This window comes from Lygodium microphyllum, chromosome 9 (genome assembly GCF_053477565.2).
Source record: "Lygodium microphyllum isolate KBCC chromosome 9, Lygodium_microphyllum_v1.1.10, whole genome shotgun sequence".
Taxonomy (NCBI): domain Eukaryota; kingdom Viridiplantae; phylum Streptophyta; class Polypodiopsida; order Schizaeales; family Lygodiaceae; genus Lygodium; species Lygodium microphyllum.
Genome location: NC_141143.1, coordinates 80,260,761 through 80,286,214, shown reverse-complemented (window position 1 = coordinate 80,286,214; position 25,454 = coordinate 80,260,761). Strand labels below are relative to the sequence as shown.

At 45.7% G+C, this 25,454-nt stretch overlaps 1 protein-coding gene and 1 pseudogene across 1 annotated transcript in view; one reads left to right on the top strand and one right to left on the bottom strand.

The window, feature by feature from the left end:
• Positions 1 to 25,454, bottom strand: part of LOC148031225 (copper-transporting ATPase PAA1, chloroplastic-like) — a 123,736-nt gene that overhangs the window by 35,459 nt on the left and 62,823 nt on the right. Inside the window, exons 4-9 of the mRNA XM_087684755.1 lie at positions 20,065 to 20,145; positions 19,597 to 19,877; positions 19,149 to 19,382; positions 18,462 to 18,560; positions 18,223 to 18,372; positions 17,889 to 18,035 (exon numbers count right to left, since the gene is read on the bottom strand). Of these exons, the coding sequence (XP_087540881.1) occupies positions 17,889 to 18,035; positions 18,223 to 18,372; positions 18,462 to 18,560; positions 19,149 to 19,382; positions 19,597 to 19,877; positions 20,065 to 20,145 (992 nt within the window). The remainder of the gene's footprint in view (positions 1 to 17,888; positions 18,036 to 18,222; positions 18,373 to 18,461; positions 18,561 to 19,148; positions 19,383 to 19,596; positions 19,878 to 20,064; positions 20,146 to 25,454) is intronic.
• LOC148031226 (uncharacterized) lies at positions 7,307 to 7,984 on the top strand (annotated as a pseudogene).

Genomic DNA, 25,454 nt, shown 5'->3' with positions numbered 1-25,454 from the left:
TTTTGCCAGCCCTCCATCAGCGTTTTGTGCCACCATGACAGCGATTTCCGCAGTCCCCAAACAGTGTTAGCTTTCTCTCCCAGCCATTGGTGATCTTGAACAAGAAGATGATACACCTGATTAGTGGAGGCCTTTTCCAGACTCAGGCGGCCTGCAAGATCCCAGTCCTGCCAAGGGCGATCCACCGTCAAGGCAGGAAAGGGTTGCCGACCCTGAAGCTTCGACGAAAGCTGCTCCCACAAATCACGGTATCCACGCGGGATCTTAAAGAGTCGCCGAGCAGTCCGAAATGAGACGAGGACATTGTGAGTAGCAAGGGTAGCATCCGCAACCGACATCACACCTAAACGGGCCATGCGATTAAATCTTGGTCTGAGTCGATGTTTATCTTCCCATGAAAGGAGTCTCGATACTGCCAACAATTCCAGCTGGAAGGAGTTAGTCTGCAAGCGGTCCCCCACCGGGTGCCAGCGGGCCTTTTGGAGCACCACTTTCCAAGAGCCGACCAAGTGCAGTAACAAAGAGGACGAGGGACTGGAAACACGAGAGTCAGCATTAAGGACATGCCACCAGGAGGCCCGAAGCCGTGTGTTGCCATGGCGGAGCCCGCTGTCCTCAAGAAAATAACGGGCTATGATGGACCAAGGGTGGTGATCCACACACATGGCACGAAAAAGGGACCAACGGAGAGCTAACATATGAGTGTGTGCATCCAAAATCGCTCCGCCACCCATGCGCTTAGGGGTACATGCGTGTGACCAAGAAATCCAGGAAATGCCGGCCTGCAGTGAGTCCTTCTTCCATAGCATGAAACGGATGGGATGAGTGAGGGCCTTCAAAGTAGTAGGAGTCCATGGCAACAATGGCAGGAAATACGTTAGCATTGGAAGCATGATTGTCTGGGCCACTTTGAGGCGGACATGGAATGGCCAGGCTTGCGACTTCCAATACATAAACTTTGCTGCCAATTTTTGTGAAATCCACTCCAGCAGGGCTTTTGGCCGTACATCCACCCCCAATGGGTATCCAAGATGCCTGACAATGGAGCCACGGGAAACCACCTGGCCTTGCCAGCCTAAGGACTGCAAATCAGGCTCCGTACAACTGAGAAGGGCTGACTTAAGGGCATTGATGCGAAGCCCAGAGGCCTGACCAAAGAGTGTCCAAACATCTAATGCCCTTCGAATGTTGTCCCTGTCCGCCTGCAAAATCATAAAGGTGTCATCCGCCAAGGATTGGCTAACGAAGTGCTGACCCAACGGAAGAGACAGACCGGCCAGCTGGGCAGAGGCTGCCATGGAGGATAACATTGAAAGGACCGGGTGCGTCGCCAGGGCAAAGAAGAGGGGGCTCAAAGGACAACCCTGTCGGACCGAGCGTGCAAGGACAAATGGCTCTGTAACTCCACCATTAAGCATAACTCTGGAGGAAGCCTCCGCACTAATGGTGTAGATCAATCGGGACATTCGGGTACCAAAGCCCATGGCCGACATGAGGTCTGCAATGAAAGACCAGTCCACATAATCAAATGCCTTTTCCAAGTCCAATTGGATCAATACCACTTCCTGACCGGAGTGCCGCGCATAGTCAATGGCCATTTGCACATTTAAGATATTATGCAGAATGTTGCGGCCCTTAATGAAACCATATTGGAGAGGATGCACAATAGCTGGAAGGTGCTTGTGGAGCCGATTCGCCAGCACTTTGGAGTAGATTTTATACATGGCGCCCATCAAAGAGATTGGTCGCCAGTGTTGCAACTTTGACGGCGAAGGGACCTTTGGAATTAGTTTGATAAGGCCTTCTTTCCATGAGGAGGGCATGACCCCCGTTTCCCACACCTGCTGAAACATGGCCACCAATGGCTTCGCCAACTGCGTGGCCGAGGTCTGAAAGAATTCATTAGTGAGACCATCCCAGCCAGGGCTTTTATCATTCGGCAGGTGCAACAAAACGTCCATAACCTCGTCCTCGCAAATATCCGTCTCCAAAGCGGCTTGCATATCAACTGGAACCTGCTGGCGGACCAGATGATAGAAGACCGCACGGGCATGCGTAACCTGGCTAGAAGGCGAGGAAGAGGAACCAAGAAGATCCATAAAATAGTTTCTGCACATAGTGACAATGGTCTGCGGATCCGTGACCATGCGACCTTCCGAATCCTGGAGTCTGGTCATATTTTCGCGGGGCGGAGATGCATGCAAGGCGCGAAAGAACTTATGAGACTGGCAGGTGCTATCTTGCATTGTGTCCATCAAGTTGTGCAGCTTGGCCTGTTGATAAGATTTCAACTGAAACACTTGAATAAGATGGGCCAACCGCCTCTCCAGAGACAGCAGAAAATCATCATCAGGGGAATCCAGGAGCAAGGAACGGACCAAGGCCAGTAAGTCTTCTGCTGCATGTCGACGCCGGCGGCAAAGCGAGGCATGATGGATCCCATACTGGCGAGCAACCCGCTGCACATTAGAGAGCAGCCTTGCAAATGAAGGCCAGCCCTCAGTGGCGAAGTCCAATAAGAACCTCTCAATCAACTGCTGCATATAGCCCTGGAAAACTGAATGCTTCAGATAAGAGGAGTTGAAGCGTAAAGGGAGCCTATCCAGGAATTGCACAAAAGGTGCAATAGAGTGTGCCCGCATCTCAAGCTGGAGGGGGAAATGGTCCGACAACGCATATTGCCGCAAGACCTTCATTTCCAGCATCTCGGGAAGAAAGTCATCGCCCTGCATGATATACATTCTGTCCAGCCGCGACCAGGTAGTTGCATATTGTGCGGAATGAAAAGTAAATCCTGAAAAAGAAGGGTGAAGCCACGACCAAAGATCTTGCTTGAGCACGTGCAAAGCAAAAGAACTCCACACCCGGCTTTCCGGCGTATCCATTACCGAATGCCCTGAAGTGGACTGAGAAGAGTCGACACACATATTGAAATCTCCCATCAAAAATCCCCTTCGGCCGAGTGACATGGAGCCCTGCAAAGTGGACCAAAGATCCCGCCGGGATGCGGGATCATTCGGAGCATAGAGGCCCAACAGCCATAAAATCTCGCCTTCAAATAAGACTTCGATCACCAGAAAGCGGCCCTGCACATCATTTTTAACAAGGACAGGCTGATATTTCTCATGGACAATCATCAGCACGCCCGAATAGTGCGCAGCATGGGTCCCTGCATAAAACAGGCGGAATCCATGACAATCCATCACTTTTCCTGCTTCACCGTGACTTTTGTGCTCAACTGCACACAATACATCCCACTGGTTCTCGTGCAAGACGGTCCACATGGCATGTTGCTTATGGCGAGAGCAAATGCCTCGCACATTCCACGTGGCTATCTTCATGTATCCTCAAAGACGGAAATCAGGAACGAGGCACCTGCTGCCTCGATTTCACCTTTTCCGCGAGAGCATCCAAGACACCCTCATCCAGAAAATCAGCCAATACTGCAAAAGAATTCTGGCGACCTGCGTTGGAGGTAGAAGGGCAATCCACTGCCTTGGGAGAGGGGCGGGGATAACGCCGATCCCAGGGTGTAATAACATTTCCTTTGGCATCAAACGCCAGCTTGGCAGGTGGGCCTCTGGGGCCGTCGGTATAGGCTCTCCTTGGAGACTGATTGCGGGGGCCCGACGGGGCCCTAGGACGCGGAGCCTGCTGTGAAGTGGCCATTTCTTTCCGGCGCGTATACGTGCGCACGGAATCCTGGGAAGCGGGAGGCCCAGGATCCGCCAAGCCTGTATTCAACTTTTTACCTTTTTGCGGACGTGCCTCAATCCAGTCAGTACGACGAGAATCCACACTTCGGACCTGTTGTTTGCCTTTGTCCATGACATGAGGAGACTGAAAGGCTTCCTGGGGCGTGGCATCAAGCACCATGTCGTCCTTGGGTAGCACAACCTGCGCATCATCCGAAGACGAGTGCTTTTCAGGGCATTCGGCCATGAAATGCCCCAATTTTCCACATGAAAAGCAGTGGCCCGCAAAGTTGCCCCATTTTAAGCGAAAATACAAAGGATGCATGCCCGAACAATTTAGGCGAAGCCACGCGGGCCTTTTCCTGGCTGTGTCCCATAGCATGCATAAACGGTTGCGGTTCATCGCCCTGAGGCTTGGGGGAACCAGCACTGTTCCCACAACTGCCATCGCATCCTTCAACATAGGCCAATAGACCGCCGGGCAGTTTTCCACCTCTACCCACACCGGGCATTCGCGTTGAAGCAGACGCTGGAAGTCGGCCATGGGGCGCCATGGCACAACATGAACCAGGCGGCGATCAAAGAATAGCGGCAACTTGGACAGGAGCTCAGCGCGATGCGTTTCCGATTTCAACAGGACCTCATAAAACCCGCGAGGTCCAAGGAAAATCTCCTCAACCGACTCCCCTTGCAATAGATGGTGCAGCCACTGGCGAATATGCGAAAGCATTGGGATCCTGCCAGTGAAGAAAAGAATAACTGCACGGTCATAGAACACTGAGAAAGATCGCAAGACTGATTTGGGGTCCACCGTGGCTTCCAGCACATCATCCGTTCCAGCAACAGAAAAAGATTCGGTATTATGCTGGACATAATCGCCAAGCAGAGTATTGGCGAAGTCCAGCAAATGCTCCCAGTCGATTTCCTGCGAATCCACCGGATCAGAAGCCACTTGCGCATAGGAGCGTTCCGGAGGACTCATTGGCTCATCAGGCGTAGGCTTGGAGCGTTTGCCGGCAGGTGGCTGTTCAGAACTCGGCGGCAACTCCTCCGTGCATGGCACCATATCTTCCGGCTCCTCTGCATCGGAATCAGGGCCAAGGGCTGCCACCGTCCGGTCAAGAAAGTCCAAATCCAGGCCAGCCATGCTGCTGTCTTCACACAGAGGACGAACTCTCTCTCTCTCTCTCTCTCTCTCTCTCTCCCTCTCGTTGTCTCTCTCTCTCTCACGCGCTGTGCAGGTCCCGCAGTCCTGCAAAATCAGTGCACCCCCCGGCTGCAGCAACAGGACTGCAACGACGAACAGGACAGACACGCGCCGATGAACCGGGGCGCCGTGTAACGGGTCAAACACAGGAGGCGTAAACGGGGCTGCGTCAGCCCTGCACGCTGACGCAGAGCGGTCAACCACAGGCGGCGCACTCTGCACAGGTCAGACGGCGACAGGGCAGGTGCCACGGGGTCAGGCCCAGGGCAGGCGTCGATGGTGCAGCAGGGCAGACGTCAGACGTCGACGAAGGTGGGCACACCCAGGCGCAGCCGACGTCCGGCGAGCAGGCGTGAGACGTGGATGAAGGCGGGCGCAGGTCCAGACGACGGGCAGAAACAGGCGTGGCGACGGCTGGAACGGGCGGGCGTACCTGCGACAGGCGTGGCGACGGCTGGAACAGGCGGGCGCAACCGCGGCAGGTACCGACGGGCGCAGCAGCGGCAGGCACGGACAGATATCGACGGGCGCAGCACGGCAGGCAGCGGCAAGCACGGCAGGCACGACGGGTCCCGACGGGCGCAGCACGGCAGGCAGCGACAGGCGCGACGGTCGCTAGGTCACGGGGGTTGCAGGCCCGCCATCGATCTCTCTCATCTCTCTCTCTCTCTCTCTCTCTCTCTCTCTCTCTCTCTCTCTCTCTCTCCCTCCCTCCCTCTCTCTCTCTCTCTCTCTCTCTCTCTCTCTCTCTCTCTCTCTCTCTCTCTCAAGTGTGAGCATTCTTCTACGTCTTCTATTTCTTCAAACCCCTTCTCTTCCATCTACTCCTCTCCCTGAATCTCCCTTCACCCTGCTGTCTCTTACCCCCGTGGTAAACTTTCGACACCAAATGCACCGACACCGTGTTAGGGGAAGTTTATGCTATCATCAAAGGTGAATTTCGAAAGATATTTGGGCTGATTTGGGACTGATATCTTCAGCCATAATCAGAGAATTAGCTACAACAGTGTTCTTTTAATTCATTTCTTACTCTACAGAAGACATCTTGTCAAAATATGCAAGTATTATGTGCCCCTATGGCAGGGCAATGTTTGTAGATCGTTCATAGATGCTTTGAGTTGAATTAAGAGGAGCTTTTTCTCTTATTTATTAACTGTGGTAACTTATCCTTATCAAGAACTCAATTTGAAGCTCTCTTGAAGCAAGTCTCTTTGCCCCACAAGCCTTGTAATTGATTCATAATCTTTTGTCCCTAACAGTCTACATTGAATGTAATCATGCAAAGTTGATTTATGCTATGGCATCATGTATGAATGATGGGATGCAGAGTTGTTTATGATACATGACAGCATATTGTACTTGATTTTATAATTTGTGATTGCTCTTACAGTCAAGAAAACAAGCTTGATTTGAGTTAGAACTTATGAGATAATACTCTTGTGATCTTTGCTAAGAACATGCAATTGAAAGCTCTATTAACATCTTCAAGAACTTGGCTTGAAGCCTTCAATCCTTCTCTTATCTCTACCATCTCCGGAGTCTAAGCTCTTGAACCCCCATACATTCTTCTCGCTCAAACCCCTGTGATTGACCGTGAAGTACCTCTTGAACCTTTAAACATTCACTGTAATCTACTATCTCTTGAAGACACATCTCTATCTATCTTGTCTAGTTTTCTTGCCAAACCCCTGTGGTGACCTTCAACCCTACGCGCCACGACAACGCTGGTCTAAATGAATGGAGTCATGGCCAATGTGGACTAGGCAATGATACGTTGACTCTGATTTTGATCATGCCCTGGAGTATGCAGTAATGCACTGACTGGGGCTGCAATTTGTATTTTTGCAGTGACTGAAAACAGTGTGAAGGCATTTAGGATCCTAAAAGATTACTGGGCTTGCAAAAATTTAGTGAGGGGTTAGGGAAACCCTGGACATTTGCAGGAACCACAAAAATTACTCTGATTTGACAGTACAAAGTACAAGCTGAGTAGCTTTGCACACAGTGTGTGAGAGATGGATAATGTAGACAAATGCAAGCATCAAACTGTGGAAAATGAATATCTGGGAGAAGAATCTGATCAAGAACTACACAACCGTCCATGGAAGCAATGTTCAACACCCCTTCTAAGAACGCACGGTACAAGACGTATGGCAGTAGGGTCCATGATTGGACCGTCTCCCCAACATCTGATAGGCATGGAAAGACTTCACACACCATGAATGAAAAGAAATACGAAGAAATTCATCTCATGATTCGCTCTGAACTACGAATTATGAGACAAGAATTGGAGAAAGAAATACGAGAGCAGGTCAAAGCCGAATTGATAGTAAATCAGAGGGCAGAAATGCAAGAGATGTAGATAAAGATTAAGAATGACTTACAGGCACAAATGCTGTCCGAAATGCACGCGCTGAAAACTAAAATGCTGAAAGTTGTAGATGCCTACAAATCTGAAATCTTAGAACTGGGGGAAGAATTGAATAGATTTAAGAAAAAAGAAATGAATGCGCAAGAAGAATTACAAAAAGAGAAAGAGGCTTTGAAGGCATGTGAAAGGGAGGTCCACTCATGGGCAGAAGTGGCAAAGACAACATAGAAGCAGATAGAAGAAGCCAGTCCATGGATTGAGGTAATTCAAAAGAATAAGGGGACATAAGTGAACAAGACTGAAGTAATGGATGCTACCTTGGAAGAAGAGGTTAGGAGACGAGCTAGGGTTTTACATGTACGGGTAGTAGGATGGGAGGAGAAGAGCAACCCACAGGAAGATGCTAAGATACTTGCTGACGAAATTGGGGCTTCAGATGTACCTATCGTCAGTGCTTGGAGAGTGGGGAAAGAGGACTCTAAGTCCAAGGCTCTAATTCTTCTCTTTGGAGATATAGAGAAAAAAAAGGCCTTCCTCTCCAAGAAGAGAGCCCTCAAGGGTGAGAAGATTTATTTGGATGAGAGCCTTAACCCAACACAAATAGCGCATCGTAGAGAACACATGCCCAAGGTATTGGAGGCTCACAAAGAGGGAAAGTGGGCTGTTTATAGGGATGGACGAGTCATCATCACTGACAAAAGGACTTCATGATGGTACGAGGCATATGAGACACTTTGGATGTCAATATGGAACTGTAATGGAGCCCTACGCTTGGATGTTGGTTACTTTGAAGATAGCTTCGAAACATAGATATAGCAATGTACACAAAAGCACACCAATGTAAAGGTAGCCGACTACCAGATGTGCGGGGATACAGGTGGGAAAGTGCATTTCGTCCAGCAGCTAGAAAACTAGGAAGCACTCGGGGTTCTGGAGGTGTGGCCATACTATACCGGGAAGACCTCAAAGGGATAGTGCAAGTAATGAAAAGAGATGATGATGCACGATATTTATGGATTAAGATACATGCAGGAAAACCAAGGGATATATTCATTGAAATATGCTACTTTCCTGTTGCAAATTCTACCTATGCCACACGAGATGGATCTCCCTTTGATGTACTTTATGAGGATATCATGAGATATGCTAGCATTGGGAACATATTATCAGTAGGAGATTTCAATGCACGCACTGGAGATAGACAAAGTGACTTTTATATGCATGATAATGCCATGTTCAAAGAGATCGACAAAGATGAAATAGGCCTACGCAGGAGAGCCTAGGATAAAGAAGTGAGTACCTATGGGACACACCTATTGACTTTGGGAAGTGCACATAGACTAGCCATCTTTAATGGTCTGCCACAATGGCCAGGATCTAACAATTTGACATGTTGGAATCACAAAGAAGGGGCAAATACTGTGGACCACTTGATAGGCTCACCAACATTGATACCAAATGTCCAAAACTTTAAGATATCTAAGAGACCAATTGGCATAGCAGCAGATCATGCTATTTTGACACTCATGCTCTCTTATGTACATATGAAACATGAAACACCATGCCTCCCTAAACATCCCAAATACTACTTTACAAAAGACACCTCCCACATCTACAATGGTTCTCTGCAAACTAGTTTACATACATTGGGCTTGAGTAGATCGTTGGAAGAATATACAAGGAATTTAGCAGTGGCCATACATGGATCAGCCATGTATGCATTCCCATACACCTTGCCCCAATGTAGACCCACACGATCTACTACTCCCCAAAATAGCTGGTATGATGTGTTGAGAAGCCCTTCACACGCAGTTTGCGTTTTTGCATTTCTGCGTTTTGCGTTTAGGGTTTGCAATCCCAAAAAGGGGCGCCATCCTACTGGCTGTGCTTATTTATAGGCCACTCTCTCATTCATTCCTCACGGCTAATTCACTCACTCCGTCACCTCTTCTTCAAACGCCTTGTGCGGAAGAAGAAATGAGACTGCCTAGCGAAAGCAGAAGCAGAGATATATCAGCTATTTTTGGGGCGGGACAGCAAGAGCACATGGAAGATGTTTCATGAAAGACAGCCCCCCATACAGATTACATCACCAAATGCTTGGCTTGACTATGGAAGACAGCTGTATGACCTGCCAGGACAGCCACCTATACAGTCCCCACAAGCTTGTAGGCCAACACAGTGGTCTTTCTTCACATGGAGAATGGTTAGGGATGCAATTTATAGATTACAAAATGGGAGGGCATAGGATGAAGATGGACTAGTAGCTTATACCACAGGTGTCTTAGCCTACTCATTGATCAAATTGGAGTAGAGAGGGATTATTATGATGGTTGGGATAGCATAGAAAGGTTGGGATAGCATAGAAAGGCCATTGATCATGATGATAGCACGCATGATTAGGAGTAAGCCCTCCACCCCACATCCCATTGTCAGAGTAGAGCTGAGGGCAACACCTATAATTACAGAGACACTCTTCACAGCAGTGACCTTTTGGCATAGACTATGGGAACTTCCACGCCATAGATACTCTAGATTGGCACTAACCTCATCTAGACAACTAGCAGCAGAAGGCAAGAAGAACTATTGGTTTTCACAGATGGCTATTTGGATGAGCCTACATGGTTTGGATATTAACCATCTTCCACCTTTGGATTATAGCCTTGACTGCCCTACACTTTCTCTTAGCTGATCAGAGTTGAACTAGGTGATCAAAGCTGATATCTTGAGTATTGAGACGGCAAGGACATGGATCCATCCACCACTCCCTCTAGGATTTGTTAGCCTGCTCTTCTTCAGTCTCAGTCTGTCATCTCCTGGTTGTGAGCTCCTGTCAGAGTCTGACATGAGACAGAGGAGCTCTGTCAGTGTGTTTTTATGGCTGCTTTAGTCAGCATGCAGCCTTGGGCATTTTACAGCCCAATCTGGGCTGTTTCTGGGCTGACTGCCCATTATTTTGGGCAGTCGGCCAGATCTGGCCATAGTCGGACCAGATCTGGCTGGTCGGCCAAATCTGGCCAGGTCGGCCAGTTTGGCTGGTCGGCCAGTTTGCTGGCTGGAGGCTATTTATAGCAGCCCCCCCCAGTCAGTCCAGCATTCACTCTCTGCAGGTACAGCACTGCTCCCTCCGTCTCCGTCTCCGGCATTGGTGCTGCCTCTGCTTCCAGTCTGTCCTGGTTCCCTCACTGACGCTCCGGGCTGCGTGCAGGGACTGTTCTGTCCATTCCAGTGTATTCAGCATTCATCTCAGTCAGTGCAGACTTTCTTCCTTCATTCTCTGCTTCCTCTCTCCTCTCCTCTGTGTTCGTGTTCTTCTTTCGCTGCGCACTCTCACAGGATTGAGGATGGAGTTCTACAGGAGTCATTTCTTGTGCCTTTCTGATGATGGTTTCACTATTCGGCCAGCATATATAGACACCCATCTCTCCCATAGCGTACAGGTTGCTATCGGACACATTCCCACCTCCTCACATAGGCTTCAGATAGAGACAGGCTGATGGACAAATACCCTGGTAGAGGATAGGACTTGCCAGTTTTGTAGTCGAGAGCCTGAGACGAAGGAGCACTACATATGCAGATGCATAGTATACTATGACATACGAGGACGGTACCACTGCCTCTTCCGTGATGGATTTGGACCCCTTCGTCGCATGATGGAGTACAAGGACCAAAGATGCCTAGGTCTCTTCCTCCTGGAGCTCGAGAGGCGCCGAACTGCACTACTGTGAGACAGGCGGCAAGCTCACCCAGAGGGACACACACAGAGAGCAGTGACAGACTTCTTCTACAAAGCCGACCCTACTGACACTACTAGCCTAGCAGAGACAGAGCCACCCCGCCAGACACCTTATAGGCCACACCATGGAGTCACATTGGATAGAGTCATTTCCCTTCGTCGAGCACGACGACCCTGTCTACCAAGACCACGTCCAAGGAAGCCACACCAAAGTCGGATTAGAGCCATTATCACGAGACATCGCTGATTCACCACCACGCATATCAGTGAAGCAGCTAGGGATTGCATCATAGCTGAGATCATGTATAGATCTTGAGACCAACTATAGCCCATAGTCTCCACCACACTTTTGAACATGGTTATATCAAATCTCCTTCTCCTTTCCTTTCCTTTTCTTTTCTATCGATGGAACAACACTACACATGATTCAACCCTAGTATAGTCCCATCGTATAGTTATTTTCAGTATTGTTTCATAGGACTTATACAATTGTGAACTGATTGAACGATATCTTATTTCTCCCGAGTATTGCCAAATTCCTGCAAGTACGGACTATATAAGATGAAGTATAAATAGGCATACTTGATGTACCACAGGCTGAAACTAATGATCAGCTGGTTATCTTTGAGCCAGATGATGATGGACAGCAAATAGAAGCACAGGAAGGTCATGGACAGCAAGATAGACTTGCTGATTATGAAATGCAGGTGCTGGAAATGAAAATGAAGGTGCTGTACAGCATGAACAGCATGCTGAAAATGGCTTACAGCAGCCAATAAATGCTGAAAATAACATGCCTCCAGATGTAGATCCGATTCCTGAGAATGTAGATCATTGGGTACGCAGGTCTACACGCCTAAGAAGGCAGCCACATAGGTATGACCCCTCTTTGCATTATGTGATGCTTACTGATGAGGGTGAGCCTCTGACATATAAAAAGGCCAAGTCATGCAAATTCAGCAATAAGTGGAAGCTAGCTATGCAGGAAGAGATTAAATCTCTGTATGCTAATGATACTTGGGATCTTGTGTCGTTGCCCAAAGGAAGAAAGCCTCTTCCAAACAAATGGGTTTACAAAGTAAAGACAGTTGATGGGAAACCCAAGTACAAGGCAAGATTGGTTGCCAAAGGGTATGCACAGAAGGAAGGGATTGACTTCCAAGAGGTCTTCTCACCTGTCGTGAAGATGAACACACTACGTATGCTTTTTGCTCTCACTGTTGTATTGGATTTAGAGCTGTACCAAATGGATGTGAAAACAGCTTTTCTGCATGGTGACATTGATGAGGAGATCTACATGAAACAGCCCGAGGGTTTTGTAGTTCCTGGAAAAGAGCAGTTGATGTGTAAACTAAAACGCAGCTTATATGGGCTGAAACAAGCACCACGGCAGTGGTACAAAAAGTTTGACACTTTTATGCTCTCTCATGGGTTTACACGCAGCCATGCAGATCATTGTTTGTATATGAAAAAGGATACAGATGGCAGCCCTATCATACTTGTTTTGTATGTGGATGATATGTTACTAGCTGGGAAGAGAAAGACTAGCTTGGATGCTCTCAAAGATTAGCTGAAATCAGCTTTTTCCATGAAAGATTTGGGGAATGCAGAGCATATATTGGGCATGAGGATTTGTAGGGATAGAATGCAGAAATTGCTTTTCTTATCTCAAGAAAAGTACCTTGAAAAGGTACTGGACAGATTTAACATGGCTAAGCCTCTCAAAGTACCCTTACCTCCATACCTTAAGCTTAGTAAAGCCAACAGCCCAAAAGATGACATGGAAGCCAATGCTATGAAGGGAGTCCCTTATGGATCAGCTTGTGGCTCTCTTATGTATGCTATGGTGGCTACTCGTCCAGACATTGCTCATGCAGTGAGAGTTGTCAGCAGGTTTATGTCAAATCCTGGCAAACCACATTGGGAGGCTGTCAAGTGACATCTTTCAACACAAGTTCTTGCCCATTATCCAAAGACAAGTGTATGGTGCCAATCCCATCAATGCTGCAAGCATGATTATTTCCAAGGTAAACCTTGCCATAACAGCCTGCATCAAAAGTAGCAAAGCACTCAAAGCATGGAGTCACATGGAAAGAGACACCAAAGTCTACAATCCAACTCTGAGTGACACCATCATCAACTGACAAAAGTGCATCAATCACATCAACCTTGGTGATCTGCATATCCTGCATGTGACATACAAGGGCATCATAATCCACTGCACATAATACATCAGCCTCTGCATCCGAGAGCTCCTCTATGACAACACTGGAGGCCACATTGGCCTTTTCCTTGCCTTTGCCTGCCTTAGATGCATCTGTCTTTTCCTCTTTCTTCTTTTTATCTCCTGCATTCTTCTTTCTCTCTTGTTCCTTCTTGTAATACCTGCAATCAGGCTTCTTCTGGTCCTTCCGACCACACTGATAGCATGTAACATCACTCTTTTCTTTTCCTTTGCTCTTGCTCCTGCTTCTCTGTCCAGCATTTGCATTTTTCTTTTCAGCCCTGCCTCTAACATTATAAGCTGAGTTGCTGCCTTCACCACTAGACTTACATCTAATTTCTTCATTCAAGATTGAACCCATCACACCATCATATGTGAGATTGGGGTTATTACTGAGAGAAACAACCAAAGTCTCCCAAGAGTCAGGCAATGTCATGATCAAAAAGATCGCCCTCAACTTATCATCAAAATCTAAATTAGCATCCTTGAGCTGATTTAAAATACCAGTAAAAGCACTCAAGTGCTCAACTGCAGACTTGGACTCATCCAGCCCCATATTCACCAACTTGCGCATTAAATGCACCTAATTAACGGGTGTGGTGATCTCATAGGTAGTCTTCAACTTCTCCCATATTGCATGACCAGTGTCTAAACCCTTGATGTCTGTCAAAATGTCATCAGTGACACCCATCTTTATATAAGCCACAGCCTTTTTATTGACTTTGGCCCAATCTGCCTCAGACATTTGTGTGGGTTTATCCTTCTGCAAAGCATCCTCACAATCCTTTAAGAACAATATGCCCTGCATACGATCTTTCCAAATATCAAAACCCTGACCATCAAACCGTTTGATTTCCATCAAACTCTTAATGTCAGAACTGGAAGAAGTTGCAACCATTTTTATCACAAACACAAGTGTAAGTGCACTATTCTGCAAGAGCACAAGCTGAACCAGCAAATACACCGCTGTTCTTGCCCAACCAGCAATAATCCTTTGCTGTTTTTACATAAACCAGTCACCGCACAGACAAGTAATGCAGAAATTTATCAAATTCTGCATAAAATCCCAAATTTCCAGGTCCAAATGTGCGCAAATGTCAGCCAAACTGACTCAACTGAGCAAAATTACATCAATACATGAAAAACCCCAATTTTTATTGGTCCAATGCCAAGAAATTTTACTCGGATGAGCAAAATTCCAACAAATTTGGCAAAATCCCCAAATTAATTGAGGTTAATGTGCACAATGTCTGCAATTTCTGACATAGATGTCACTGTCGAGCATAAATAGCATCAAATCTGGGAAAAGCCCCAAATTTCCAGGCTCAAATTTGCACAAATCTGAAAACTGTGCTTCCACGCGCGAACCCCCGTCAGTAAGGGGCTGCTTGCAGGAAATTTAAAAAAATGAAGGAAAAATGCCTTAAAAAAGTGACGAATCTGCTGCCGTTGACCAACCGCCTGCTGCTGTCGTGACCTGGAAACTGCCGCCTGATGTCACGGAAGCTGTCGCCAGCCTATCGCCTGCTGTCGCCTAATCAAACACGACCTATCCTGCTGCCGCCTGATGTCACGGAAGCTGTCGCCAGCCTATCGCCTGCTGTCGCCTAATCAAACACGACCTATCCTGCTGCCGCCTGATCAAAAACGACCTATCCCTGCCTGCCAGGTCAAAAACGACCTGTCGCCTGACTGAATCTGCTGTCGCCTGTCAAAAATGACCTGTCCTACTGCCACCAGGTCAAAAAACGACCTGTCCTCGCTTGCCAGGTCAAAAACGACCTATCGCCTGACTGAATCTGCTGTCGCCTATCAAAAACGACCTGTCCTGCTGCCGCCAAGTCAAAAAACGACCTGTCCTCGCCTGCCAAGTCAAAAACGACCTGTTGATTTCGCACGAGCGAAACACTGGAGATGTCTCACCCGGACTCCGAGGAGCGCGAGCACCTTAGCCAAAGCTCTAATACCAATTGTTGCAGAGCGCGGGTAGCGGAAGCGTGAAGATTTACAGCAGGGGAAAATGTGCAGGTGTGCAGGTGAGAGAGAATCAGAGTGACGAGCTGATTTAGGTGTACCAACAATGTGTTGGTACACAAAGAATAAAATGTATTTATACTTAGGGCACGTAAGGGTGCATTCACATGTACAACATAACACACGTGTAAAATACACGGAGGTGAATAAAGGACCTTTACATCCCAACAATGTCAAGTATGCCTATTTATACTTCATCTTATATAGTCTCTTCTTATTTGCAAGATTTTGTTTATTCCCGTGTCAAGTATGCCTATTTATACTTCATCTTATATAGTCCGTATTTGCAGGAATTTGACAATACTCGGGAGAAATAAGATATCGTTCAATCAGTTCACAATTGTATAAGTCCTTAAAGAGGACTTGGATCTCTATGTAAACACAAGAAGGGGTGCTTATAAGAAAAAATATGTAGACCCTTCTATTAGTTTTCCTTCTCCTACCTTTCCTTCAAGTTTTGGTTCTCAAGGTCATTTTGAAGTAGGTGTTCTTCTTTTCCATCTTCATCCACATTTCAATTCCAAAGATTAGATTTAGAAAATCAATTTAATGAATTCATTCACACATCATCATCACCTCAATTATATTTCTCACCTATCCCACCCACTTCTTCTGCCACATTACCGTTCATCCCATTCACCTTTCCTATGCATATACTACCAATGACATCTCACATCACACCAAGGGTTCTTGAAACATAAACATAGCCTTTAGAACATTTTCTTTTCCGGGGGGGGGCTAAACCTCCATCTCACATGCTTTCGAGCTTTGCGCATGAGATACCCTCCCAAGCTTTCCCAAGGGTGGATTACTTGGTACCACAATTTGCCTAGATAGCTTCACCTAGTGGACCAATTGGTTATTTTCCATTGCCTCATCCCACAATTGGGCAAGGCTATAGAGCTTGAGCACCATCTCAGGCAGCACCTTTTCAACCATCACAATTTATTTTTACCTCCCCATCTCATTCTCCTTATTACCCCCCCTATCCAATACCTCATAGCTCTTCCTCCTCATTAGCCAAGCATGCATTTACTAACAAGACTCATTTTAATGGGTCTAATTACACTACTTGGTCAAACTTGATGGGGCATGTCCTAGACTCACAGAACTTGTGGAACATTATATAAGGGTTGGAACCCCAACCAAACCCTCACTGTGTTCCATACAAGGTTGTCCATTCTTAGAAGACCAAAAACACCTCCGCCATCATTGAGTTGATACAAGGTATACTCCAAAGTTTCATTCATTGCTACAACATTTTGATTTGCATCAAAGTGGTGGCTCGTGGAAGCACTTGAATGACCACTATGCAACTCGAGATAGGACCCATTGTATAAATCTTGACCATGATCTCCAAGAATTTAGGATCATAGACTGAGATTACCTTAAAGTCAAGCTAGCTGAATATCAGCATTTACTCGCCTATTTCTCCACCATGAGGATCCTAAGTCTCCTAACATCAAGTCACATTGTTCCTTACAAGCTTCCAAAGAAATATTTCAATTTCATTCGGCAAGTGATTTCACAACCAACTATGTCCAAGTTCTGTGCATTTGAGCATCAGCTACTGCATTACACTTGGCTATTCGATCAGTTCCGTAGCACATCCTCCTTAGAGGAGACTATTGTCACCACCTCTAAGAGGAGGCAGCAAGGGAAAGGCAAGAGGGCATAAAATCAAAACCAAAATCAAAATGAAAATCAAACTGAAAAACAAAATCAATCAAGTGAATCAAAAGGAAACTCCCAGTCTGCTCTCAAATCCAAGTGGTAAAATGTGCCTAATAAAAATAGGTATTGGCAACACTGACAAAAGATTGGCCATTTTGACAACCAGTGTCAATCAAAAGACAAGCGGCACACAACATAAACCTAACCCCTCAGTCGGGTAACCCCCAACTCAGTTTGTTGTTTTACTGCTTTCTATTGTCACCTGCACTACGAAGTCAATCAGCCAGCCTTGGTTTTGCAAACCTTTATAGTCGGCTGACTGCCACATCAACATCCAGCCTGTGTTTTCTGATCCTTCTTCCATCTACCTTGCCTAACACTAATCCAACCTTTGCAGACTACATTTGCTGCTACCAGACCTCTCCTAAGGCTGCCTGCTGAGATTCATGATCCATCAGAGTACGCCACACTCTTGAGCTCATACTCTTCCCCCATATTGGAGACACAGGAGTTCAAGGGTCGGTATTCAATTTGCATAGTGTGTTTGCGGCATTGAGCATCATATATATTCAGCATTCATTAGTCATATTCAGTGTTCATTGTCTTTGAGTTTCCCTAACCCTAACTATGTTCTTTATCAATGTATGCTTTGTCGTACGATTGTGTTTGTCATCTATAGACAAGTATTTCCTTACAGTTTTGGCATGACAAATTAAAGTTTATTAAGAATGCCTCAAACAACTCTCTTTTTTTTTGGCTATCTCCAAATTTGGTATTTTACCCATTTAAAAGTACCAAAGCTGATTCTGAACTTCCCCTAATAAATCACATATGCCAAAGCATCTATTGTAGTGTACCAGGCAAAGCAAGCATTTCATTCATATTCCAAGGACCTGAGGCTTAAAATGAAGCTTTTAGCACAAAAGTATGATCAGTGAGGCACATACCAATACATTGCAAGCTAACTGGAGCCCAAGCAGTAATGCACCTCCTTGAGGAACAACAGAAGGAAACCATTGTGCACCCAAGGTATTCCAAAATGCAAAGGTGGCCCCTGAAAGAGCCATCACACCATAGCAAAACTGCCCTGCCACCTGAAAACTCAAAAAGTTGTCAGTTATTTGAATTTCGGCCCAAAAACGGGAGGCAGAGATCCATCAAAAATAAGTAGTTAATTCCTGGTAAAAAGTATGGGTTTTATACAAACTAAAAGCACAATTTAAATTAAACAGCAGACAAAGTCCTCCATCTCGTACATCTATGACAGCAAAGATCTCAAACCTTGTCAGCAAGCCGTTGCACAGGTGCTTGCCTGTTTTGAGCCTCCTCCACCATCCTAACAACATCCCCAATAACAGTCTCACCTCCTGGCCTTTGGCCTTCAACCACCAATGTGCCGTTGTAGTTCACTGTACCTGCTCCAACATTATCCTTCAAAGTAACACATAAGCTACAAAAGCCATAGCAGCGAGATCATAGTATTTGCAAACTACAGATGCAGAATGCCACAGAAGTTCTACCCCGGGCTTTTTCAAGACTGGAAGAGGCTCTCCTGTTAAACTCGATTCATCAACCGTGCTCTTTCCACCCCGAACTACCCCATCAACTGGTATCCGATCCTGTGTTAGAAAACCCCGTTAAGCATTGTGTAGCACCAGTATGAATACTTTATACAGTTTGCATTGAAGCTTTATATAATTACAGTTGACGAACAAGAAAATAAGGTCACTGGGAGAGAAAAAAACCAGCCAGCTAGCAAACACATATATGGAGCTGCTGTTACAGCACAAACCTTGAATCCAATATCTTGGTATAATGCAGGGAATACTGTGGCAGCTTAACTTTTCCTCACAAAGTGATGATAGAAAGACACATACAGGTGGCTGAATTCAAATTGCAGCCATTGGCCTATTGATATCAAGCAAACTTAAAATTTTACCTCAAAACGTATTCCAGAACCTAGGAATGTAGAAAACCACAACTGACACTATCAAGAGCTATGGACTGATACTAAGGGATTCCTTTCCAATACAGGCTCCCTATTGAGGGCTATCACCTTATCTGCCCTTTAAAAAGATAGAGCAGAAACAATATGAGACCCTAGTCGATACAAAAGTAACATCCCAACAGGAAATCAAATAGAATGTAGTGCAGACTTCAGCAAAACAATGCAATTTATAAAATTTGCAGTGCAGCATGGAACCAACCCCTGGTAAAACTAGGACCCTGTCTCCAACATTCAGGTTGTCACATGCAACTTCCATGGTCGCAGGTGGTTGGTCTGGGCTTTCATCCACAATTAGATTCGCTTTAGAGGGCAGAAGACTCAGAAGGGAAGTCATGTCACTGCTCGCTTGTATCTTGGCTCGTTCCTCAACTGCTTTTCCCAAGAGGACAAATGCTAGTAGCATAACCGGCTCCTCAAAGAAGGCTTTCCACCCCTGATCAGATTACAAGTTTGCAAGAGTCAATCCCCCAACTCCATCCTGAAGGATAAGAGTAATATCACATAGGTTCATGTGTTTAATTTCAGAAACTGCAAAAAAGTCTAATATACAATCATTTTCATAATACATTATGGCTATCTCCATCAAAAGACTCAAATTATGTCACAAAATGTGCCAACAAGCTTATGTAAGAAAATATTTCTCATACCAGATTTGGCCAAAAAGCAGCTATGGTGCTAACTGTAAATGATGAGACTGCCCCCAAACTCACTAACGTATTCATGTTAGGACCGCCCCTTAGAAGGCTTTTCCATCCATCAACAAGCAGTTTGCGCCCAGGTCCAGCCATAGATAAGAATGACAAGGACATTTGAAATCCAGTCGAATGAAAGATGTGCAGCCAAGAGGGTGCTACGTGACCCAGAAAATGGGAGGTGTGTCCAACTAAGCAAACAGCTGCAAGAGCACAAGCAACTGCCAGCCTTCGCCCTGCATCATACAGCAGCCAAAATGAGTTTGAAAGTCTCCCACGGCCTGTGTGTGGTGGTGTATATGCTTGTGAGGTGCGGCCATGCAACCATCACATGCATCCATTCCACATGTAGCAACCACGCATGTGTCTGCCCTGTGGTGGTTGTTTTACTTAGCCACATAAACCAACAGCATTCATGCATACCACTTTCTTTAAGACGAGCTATCCTCTCCTCCCTTTTCTTCAACCCAACAGCGGATCTGCTTGACCCACCTACAGAACGATCTGCTCCAAGAGAGAGAGTAAACAACACTTTTAGATTGCTGACTCGATCAACAATAATAATGCACCCATCTTTAACAGAATTTTAGTTGAATGATATGATTTTGCATCTACTGGTTGAGCCCTTCCAGAATGCCAAAATTTCAAACTCTATCTACAAAGGTACTGTTTCAAACTCCCTGAACTGTCTAAATACCTGTGATAAGTAAGCGGCCTCCATCATAATCAGCAAAGATTTCCAAATTCTGGTTTATTATTGGTGTCTATGCAATCAGCCTCATTTTAACATGCACAATTCCCTGCTGAAGCATTTAGCTAATTCAATGCAACAATCATTTGTACTTAGTTTAGATGTCTTTATTAGGACATTTGGATGATATCCGTGTGGACCTTACGTGCAACTGCACATATCTGACCTTTGTTAGGTGTGGGTAAATCAAAAAACATATAAAGTTTCCTTAAGTTCAGTAGTTGACAATAGCTTGACCCAGTCAATGACAAAAGAAAATTTCCAATGTATGCTTGGCCCCTTTCTTTTGCTTTTGGAAAGTTTTGAGCCAAGTTTTTGGCTTGGGAATCAAGCACCAGAGACAAAATAGATACATAAGCTTCTGTAAGTGCTTATTATTGGTCTCACTATTCATCCCATGAGCTAGGTATGAGGAATGTCCAATGAATCAATGAATTCCATGTATGCCTTCTGACAGTTTGGTTTCACCTATTACAACTCTTAAGACTCAAGTTGTCACTAGCCCCTTTTCGAACAAGCAATGATTAAGATATATCAAACCGCATGCTCAGAAATGAAACTTGGATTGAGGGATGAAAATGCAAGACAGAGGCAACTGGAACCAGGGTTTAGAATGGTAAAAATTTTAGCAAGAATAATTGTGTACTGCCAACTCTGTCAACATGCATGAGTTAAATAAAGGAAGACTAATCAAATAATTTGACTTGGATTAAGGAACAAACAAGTAATTCTGTCATGACTCTCCTAACAACAAAAGATTTGAGGTGGACCAATGGGAGATGGGGGTGGTGTGCACATTTTATCCACTCCCTTTTTCCCCTTATCCCCACCACTTATAGGCTTTTACACCTGTGCCCCCCCCCCCGCGCGGGTTTTACCAGCCATGTCACGTGGGTCCCACTATGCATCCAAAAAGCTGACCCAAAATTTAAAAATCCCCCCGTTGCATATCCCCTTCTGCTGTCGAACATACTATCCAACTATCTATTGTTTTACCTGCTCGCAAACGCTGCCTGCTCTTGAGCTAAAAATGCATTATATGTTGATTAGCCACTTAAAACAGCCCAAAAATTAATTAATTAATCACATTACCAAACTTTCATTAAAAGAAATGCATTCCTAGAGAGAGTTTGTGTCCCATAAGCCCCTGCTTGACAGGATCCAGCCATCTATTTATAGACATGCTTACCCACCATTCAGCCTCAATCTTGTTTTTGCAGCTTACAAGTGCCTTATCTCTACTGACCACGCCCCATACACAGGATATCTCAGTTCAAGCTGGTGCCTGCTGATATCCATCATAAGGTGCCCACTGTCCAGCCCCCACTACTGCTGGTGACTGGTTTTCAGCCTGTTCATGCTGCTGTCCATCTGGTGACTGCTGCCTATACCTTCTAGGACCTATCACCTGCTGCCATGTGTCACAATTTAGTGCATTTATGCTGTACAACCAGCTGAAAGGCTACAGCTTATTGTCTGCAACATCGCCTATGTTGCCACATCATCTTGACGGCTGCACCTTGCTGTTCAACTCGCTTGAGTGCCTGCCACAGCATCAACGATTGCTGCATTTTCCTACTCCCTGCAGTTCCTGCTTGTCTATCACTAATCCCACCATCAGAAAACTGTGTTTGCTGCTGCCAAACATTCTCAAAGGCTGCCTGCTGCATTTTGGGATCCATCACAATATGACACACCCTTTTGCTCATACTCTCTGCCCCAATCCCTAAGGCATGGGAGTTCTGTCAGAGTGAAGCAATGTGGAAGCATATGATCAAGACAGAGAGTGAACAGAGAGAGAAGAGGGAGAGAGAGAAAGAGACAGTGGAACACAAAATCTTCAATGAAGAATGTTGTATAAGGAAGCAGATATGTACACGGGCACAAAGTGTATGTTTGTGTATGTCTCCACCTCAAAGATCTCACACTCTGTGAACCCCAAGGGCAATCTCCATGATCAGCAATCTGGAAACCTATGATCAAAAACTGTGAAAGTGTGTGCTGAAGACAAGCACTAAATAACCTTAAGAAAAAATGGTTAAAAATATGCTGTCAGCTGCATCTAATGCAGCGGACTATACTGCCAGACTGCCACGCGTCCTATGCTGACTGGCGCCTGCTGACGTCACTTGTATGTCCAAACTGCCATGTGTGACTGCAGAAAACTGCTCACGAATGTAACTGCCTATCCAAGGAATGCCAATCTCTAACACACCTCTGAGGCTGGAACTTCCATAAACCGAACATCACGACTCGTGTAGACATCCCACTTAACAAGATTATACAATCGGTAGCCTTGAGACTGCGAACTATAGCCCACAAACACCTATCTTTTGGAAGCCACTTCAAATTTTTCACGCTGTGTCTTCAGGATGTGAACATAGGTATCACACCCAAAAACCTTGAAATAAGAAACATCTAGCTTGGACCCAAAGTACAGCTCATAGGGAATCACATCAACAACAGTGGAAGTAGGCGAACGATTAAGGATGTGAACTGCAGTATCCACAGCCTCAACCCATAGACATTGAGGTGTCTGATGATGCTCCATCATGGTACGGGCCACATCTCAATCACACTACGATTTTTCCACTCCAATATGCCATTCGCTTGAGGGGTGTTTGCATTGGCAAACTCCTGGTGGATACTATAATCTACACAAAAACGAGCAATTTCTCCGCCCTTATCCGATCGTAAGGTCTTCAGTTTCCGGCCCAATCAGTTCTCCTCAAAGAGCAACCAATCCATAAAGTTGGAGAAAGCCTCCGACTTCAGCTTCAAGAATAAGCCCATGTCATCCTACTATAATCATCCACAATTAACATGAAATACAAGCTCCCTTTAAGGGACTCCCTCCTCATCGGTCCACAAAGATCAGTAGAAACAAGCTCCAAGGATGCTGAATACCACCTCAAAACCTTGCTAGGAATAGCATCACGAGTTTGCTTCCCACGGATGCACAATACACAAGGCTACTAGCTCACCACAATATCCAACAAACCTCAAACAAGTTGTCCCTTAGACGCCTTCCGTAGGTAATCATAGTTAAGGTGACCAAACTGAGCATGCCAAAGCTCGGACTATGTTTGAGAGGTAAGGAAAAGAGAACTCAAGGCAGAAGAAGACCGCAACTTATAGACTCCATTCTCCTCATAACCTGAAGCAAGGACCTGTCTCAATCCACGATCAAGAATCCAAAAAGAATCCACATCAAACTCGACCAAGAGGCGGAGGGCACAAATCTTGTGCACCGAAAGTAGATGGTATCTCAAGGCCAGCACATAAAGCACCTCAGATGTGTGGGCACCACCTTGCTCATCTAGAATAAGATGCATGTTACCCCGCCCCTAAATAGGGATAGAAGAACTATCACCAACGAGAATCTGGCCATGCGAAGGCCGCAAATGAGCAACAGCTGCTAAAGGAGTCATGTTTCATGAGGTACCACTTTCAACAATCCACTCTCAAGTGTATAGGGCCGTCAACACAACATCAGAAGCCTTCAAGGTCAGTGCCTCAACCACCTCCAAGTGGAGAAAAGAGTTGATGAGGAAGTAGCCACTGCTCGGGAATCCTTTGAAGATTTCTCCTTATCAAGGCGATCCTTCTTCTAGTGACCTGTCTTGCCACAAATGTGACAAAAGGACTCATTTTTCTTGTCCTCCTTTGATTTTTCATCCTTGTTCTTTTGGTCCTTCCCTTTTTTCTGAGAGAACTGACGACCAATGCCTCAAATTTAGAAGCATTGGTCCCTTTCAACAACTTCTCTTAGTCCAAGATTATAAGAACCAACTCCTCCCAACGAAAAGTCTTTGATCACCCTGAGGCAATCAAGGCGGAATAAAAACCACTAAAACGAGGCAAAAACTGCAAGAGGAGTTGTCACCATGTCTTCAAAAGTGGTCACCTTCCTTGTGTTTTGCACCTACATCTGAAGCTGCCTTAGCTTGTTAATATGCTCTTGCATAGAAAATGACTTGTGGACACGCATGATCCTCATTTGCACTTCCAAAGAAACTCGTTTCATGACAACCATGCGATTATACATATGATCAAGCTCCAACCATATCTCTCAGGCCACCATCAAATGCTCTATATGAGAGATCATAGCTATAGTGCATGAGAGAAATAAAAACGAGCAAATGCGAGCATTTGGTTTGTCCCAACCTGCCTGAGCCTTTGCCAACTCCAACTTATCACTTGTAGAGAGCCTGGACTCATCTCACATGTCGGGAATAAAGGCTCACCATGCCTTTTACCGTGTTTGGGTGTGAACGCATCCTTACACTTCTTGTACTTTATATATATTATCAAAACCTAAAAAGTGGTACACTAGTCTTTAACTTGAATATCAAGTGTATCGTACTCACTCTCCTCTCCACTGCTCTCTACTCTCTCTATGTGTGTTATCAGTTGCATTCACTTTCAACTCAGCAAAATCTCCATCAAACTGTTATCAGAGCTCAAGGAGTGCATGCTTCTTGAAGCTAGACAGGCTAGTCAGGCGACCTCAAGTGAGAGGTGTTGGCAACAGTAGTCAGCGTTCAACAAGTGCAGGAGAGACAGTTGGACCAACAGGCGTAGCGAGTAGGGGACGCGCAGCAACTTCAGGCAACAGCTTTGTCAAAGCTTGCTGCAGTCGATAGGCAATAGGTTGACATAGGCCAAACGGGACCTGCACACAATCAGGCTCAGTGGACACGACTAGGCTCAGTGCTAATGAGACGGGCTCAGCGGGCGCTCCAATGTGGTGACATGTTCAACAAGTCACCCATGACCAAACCGGTCACGAATCACGATTCAATAGTCAAAGTTGTCGTTTCTTTAAAAAATATTTCAAATTTGTTCCCTTCCCACAACTGGGTGTTCATGCACACATGCACAGTGTGCAAGCCTGACCTGAAAATTGGGGGCTTTTTCTTGGATTTGGGGACTTTAATGCAAAACTACACAATTTGACTCGGAAATTGTAAAATCAATGCACATTTGCTCGAGAAATTTTAGGGCTTTTCACATTTTAGTGAATTTTTTTTCAGTTTCACTGAAATTTGTGCACACCGGA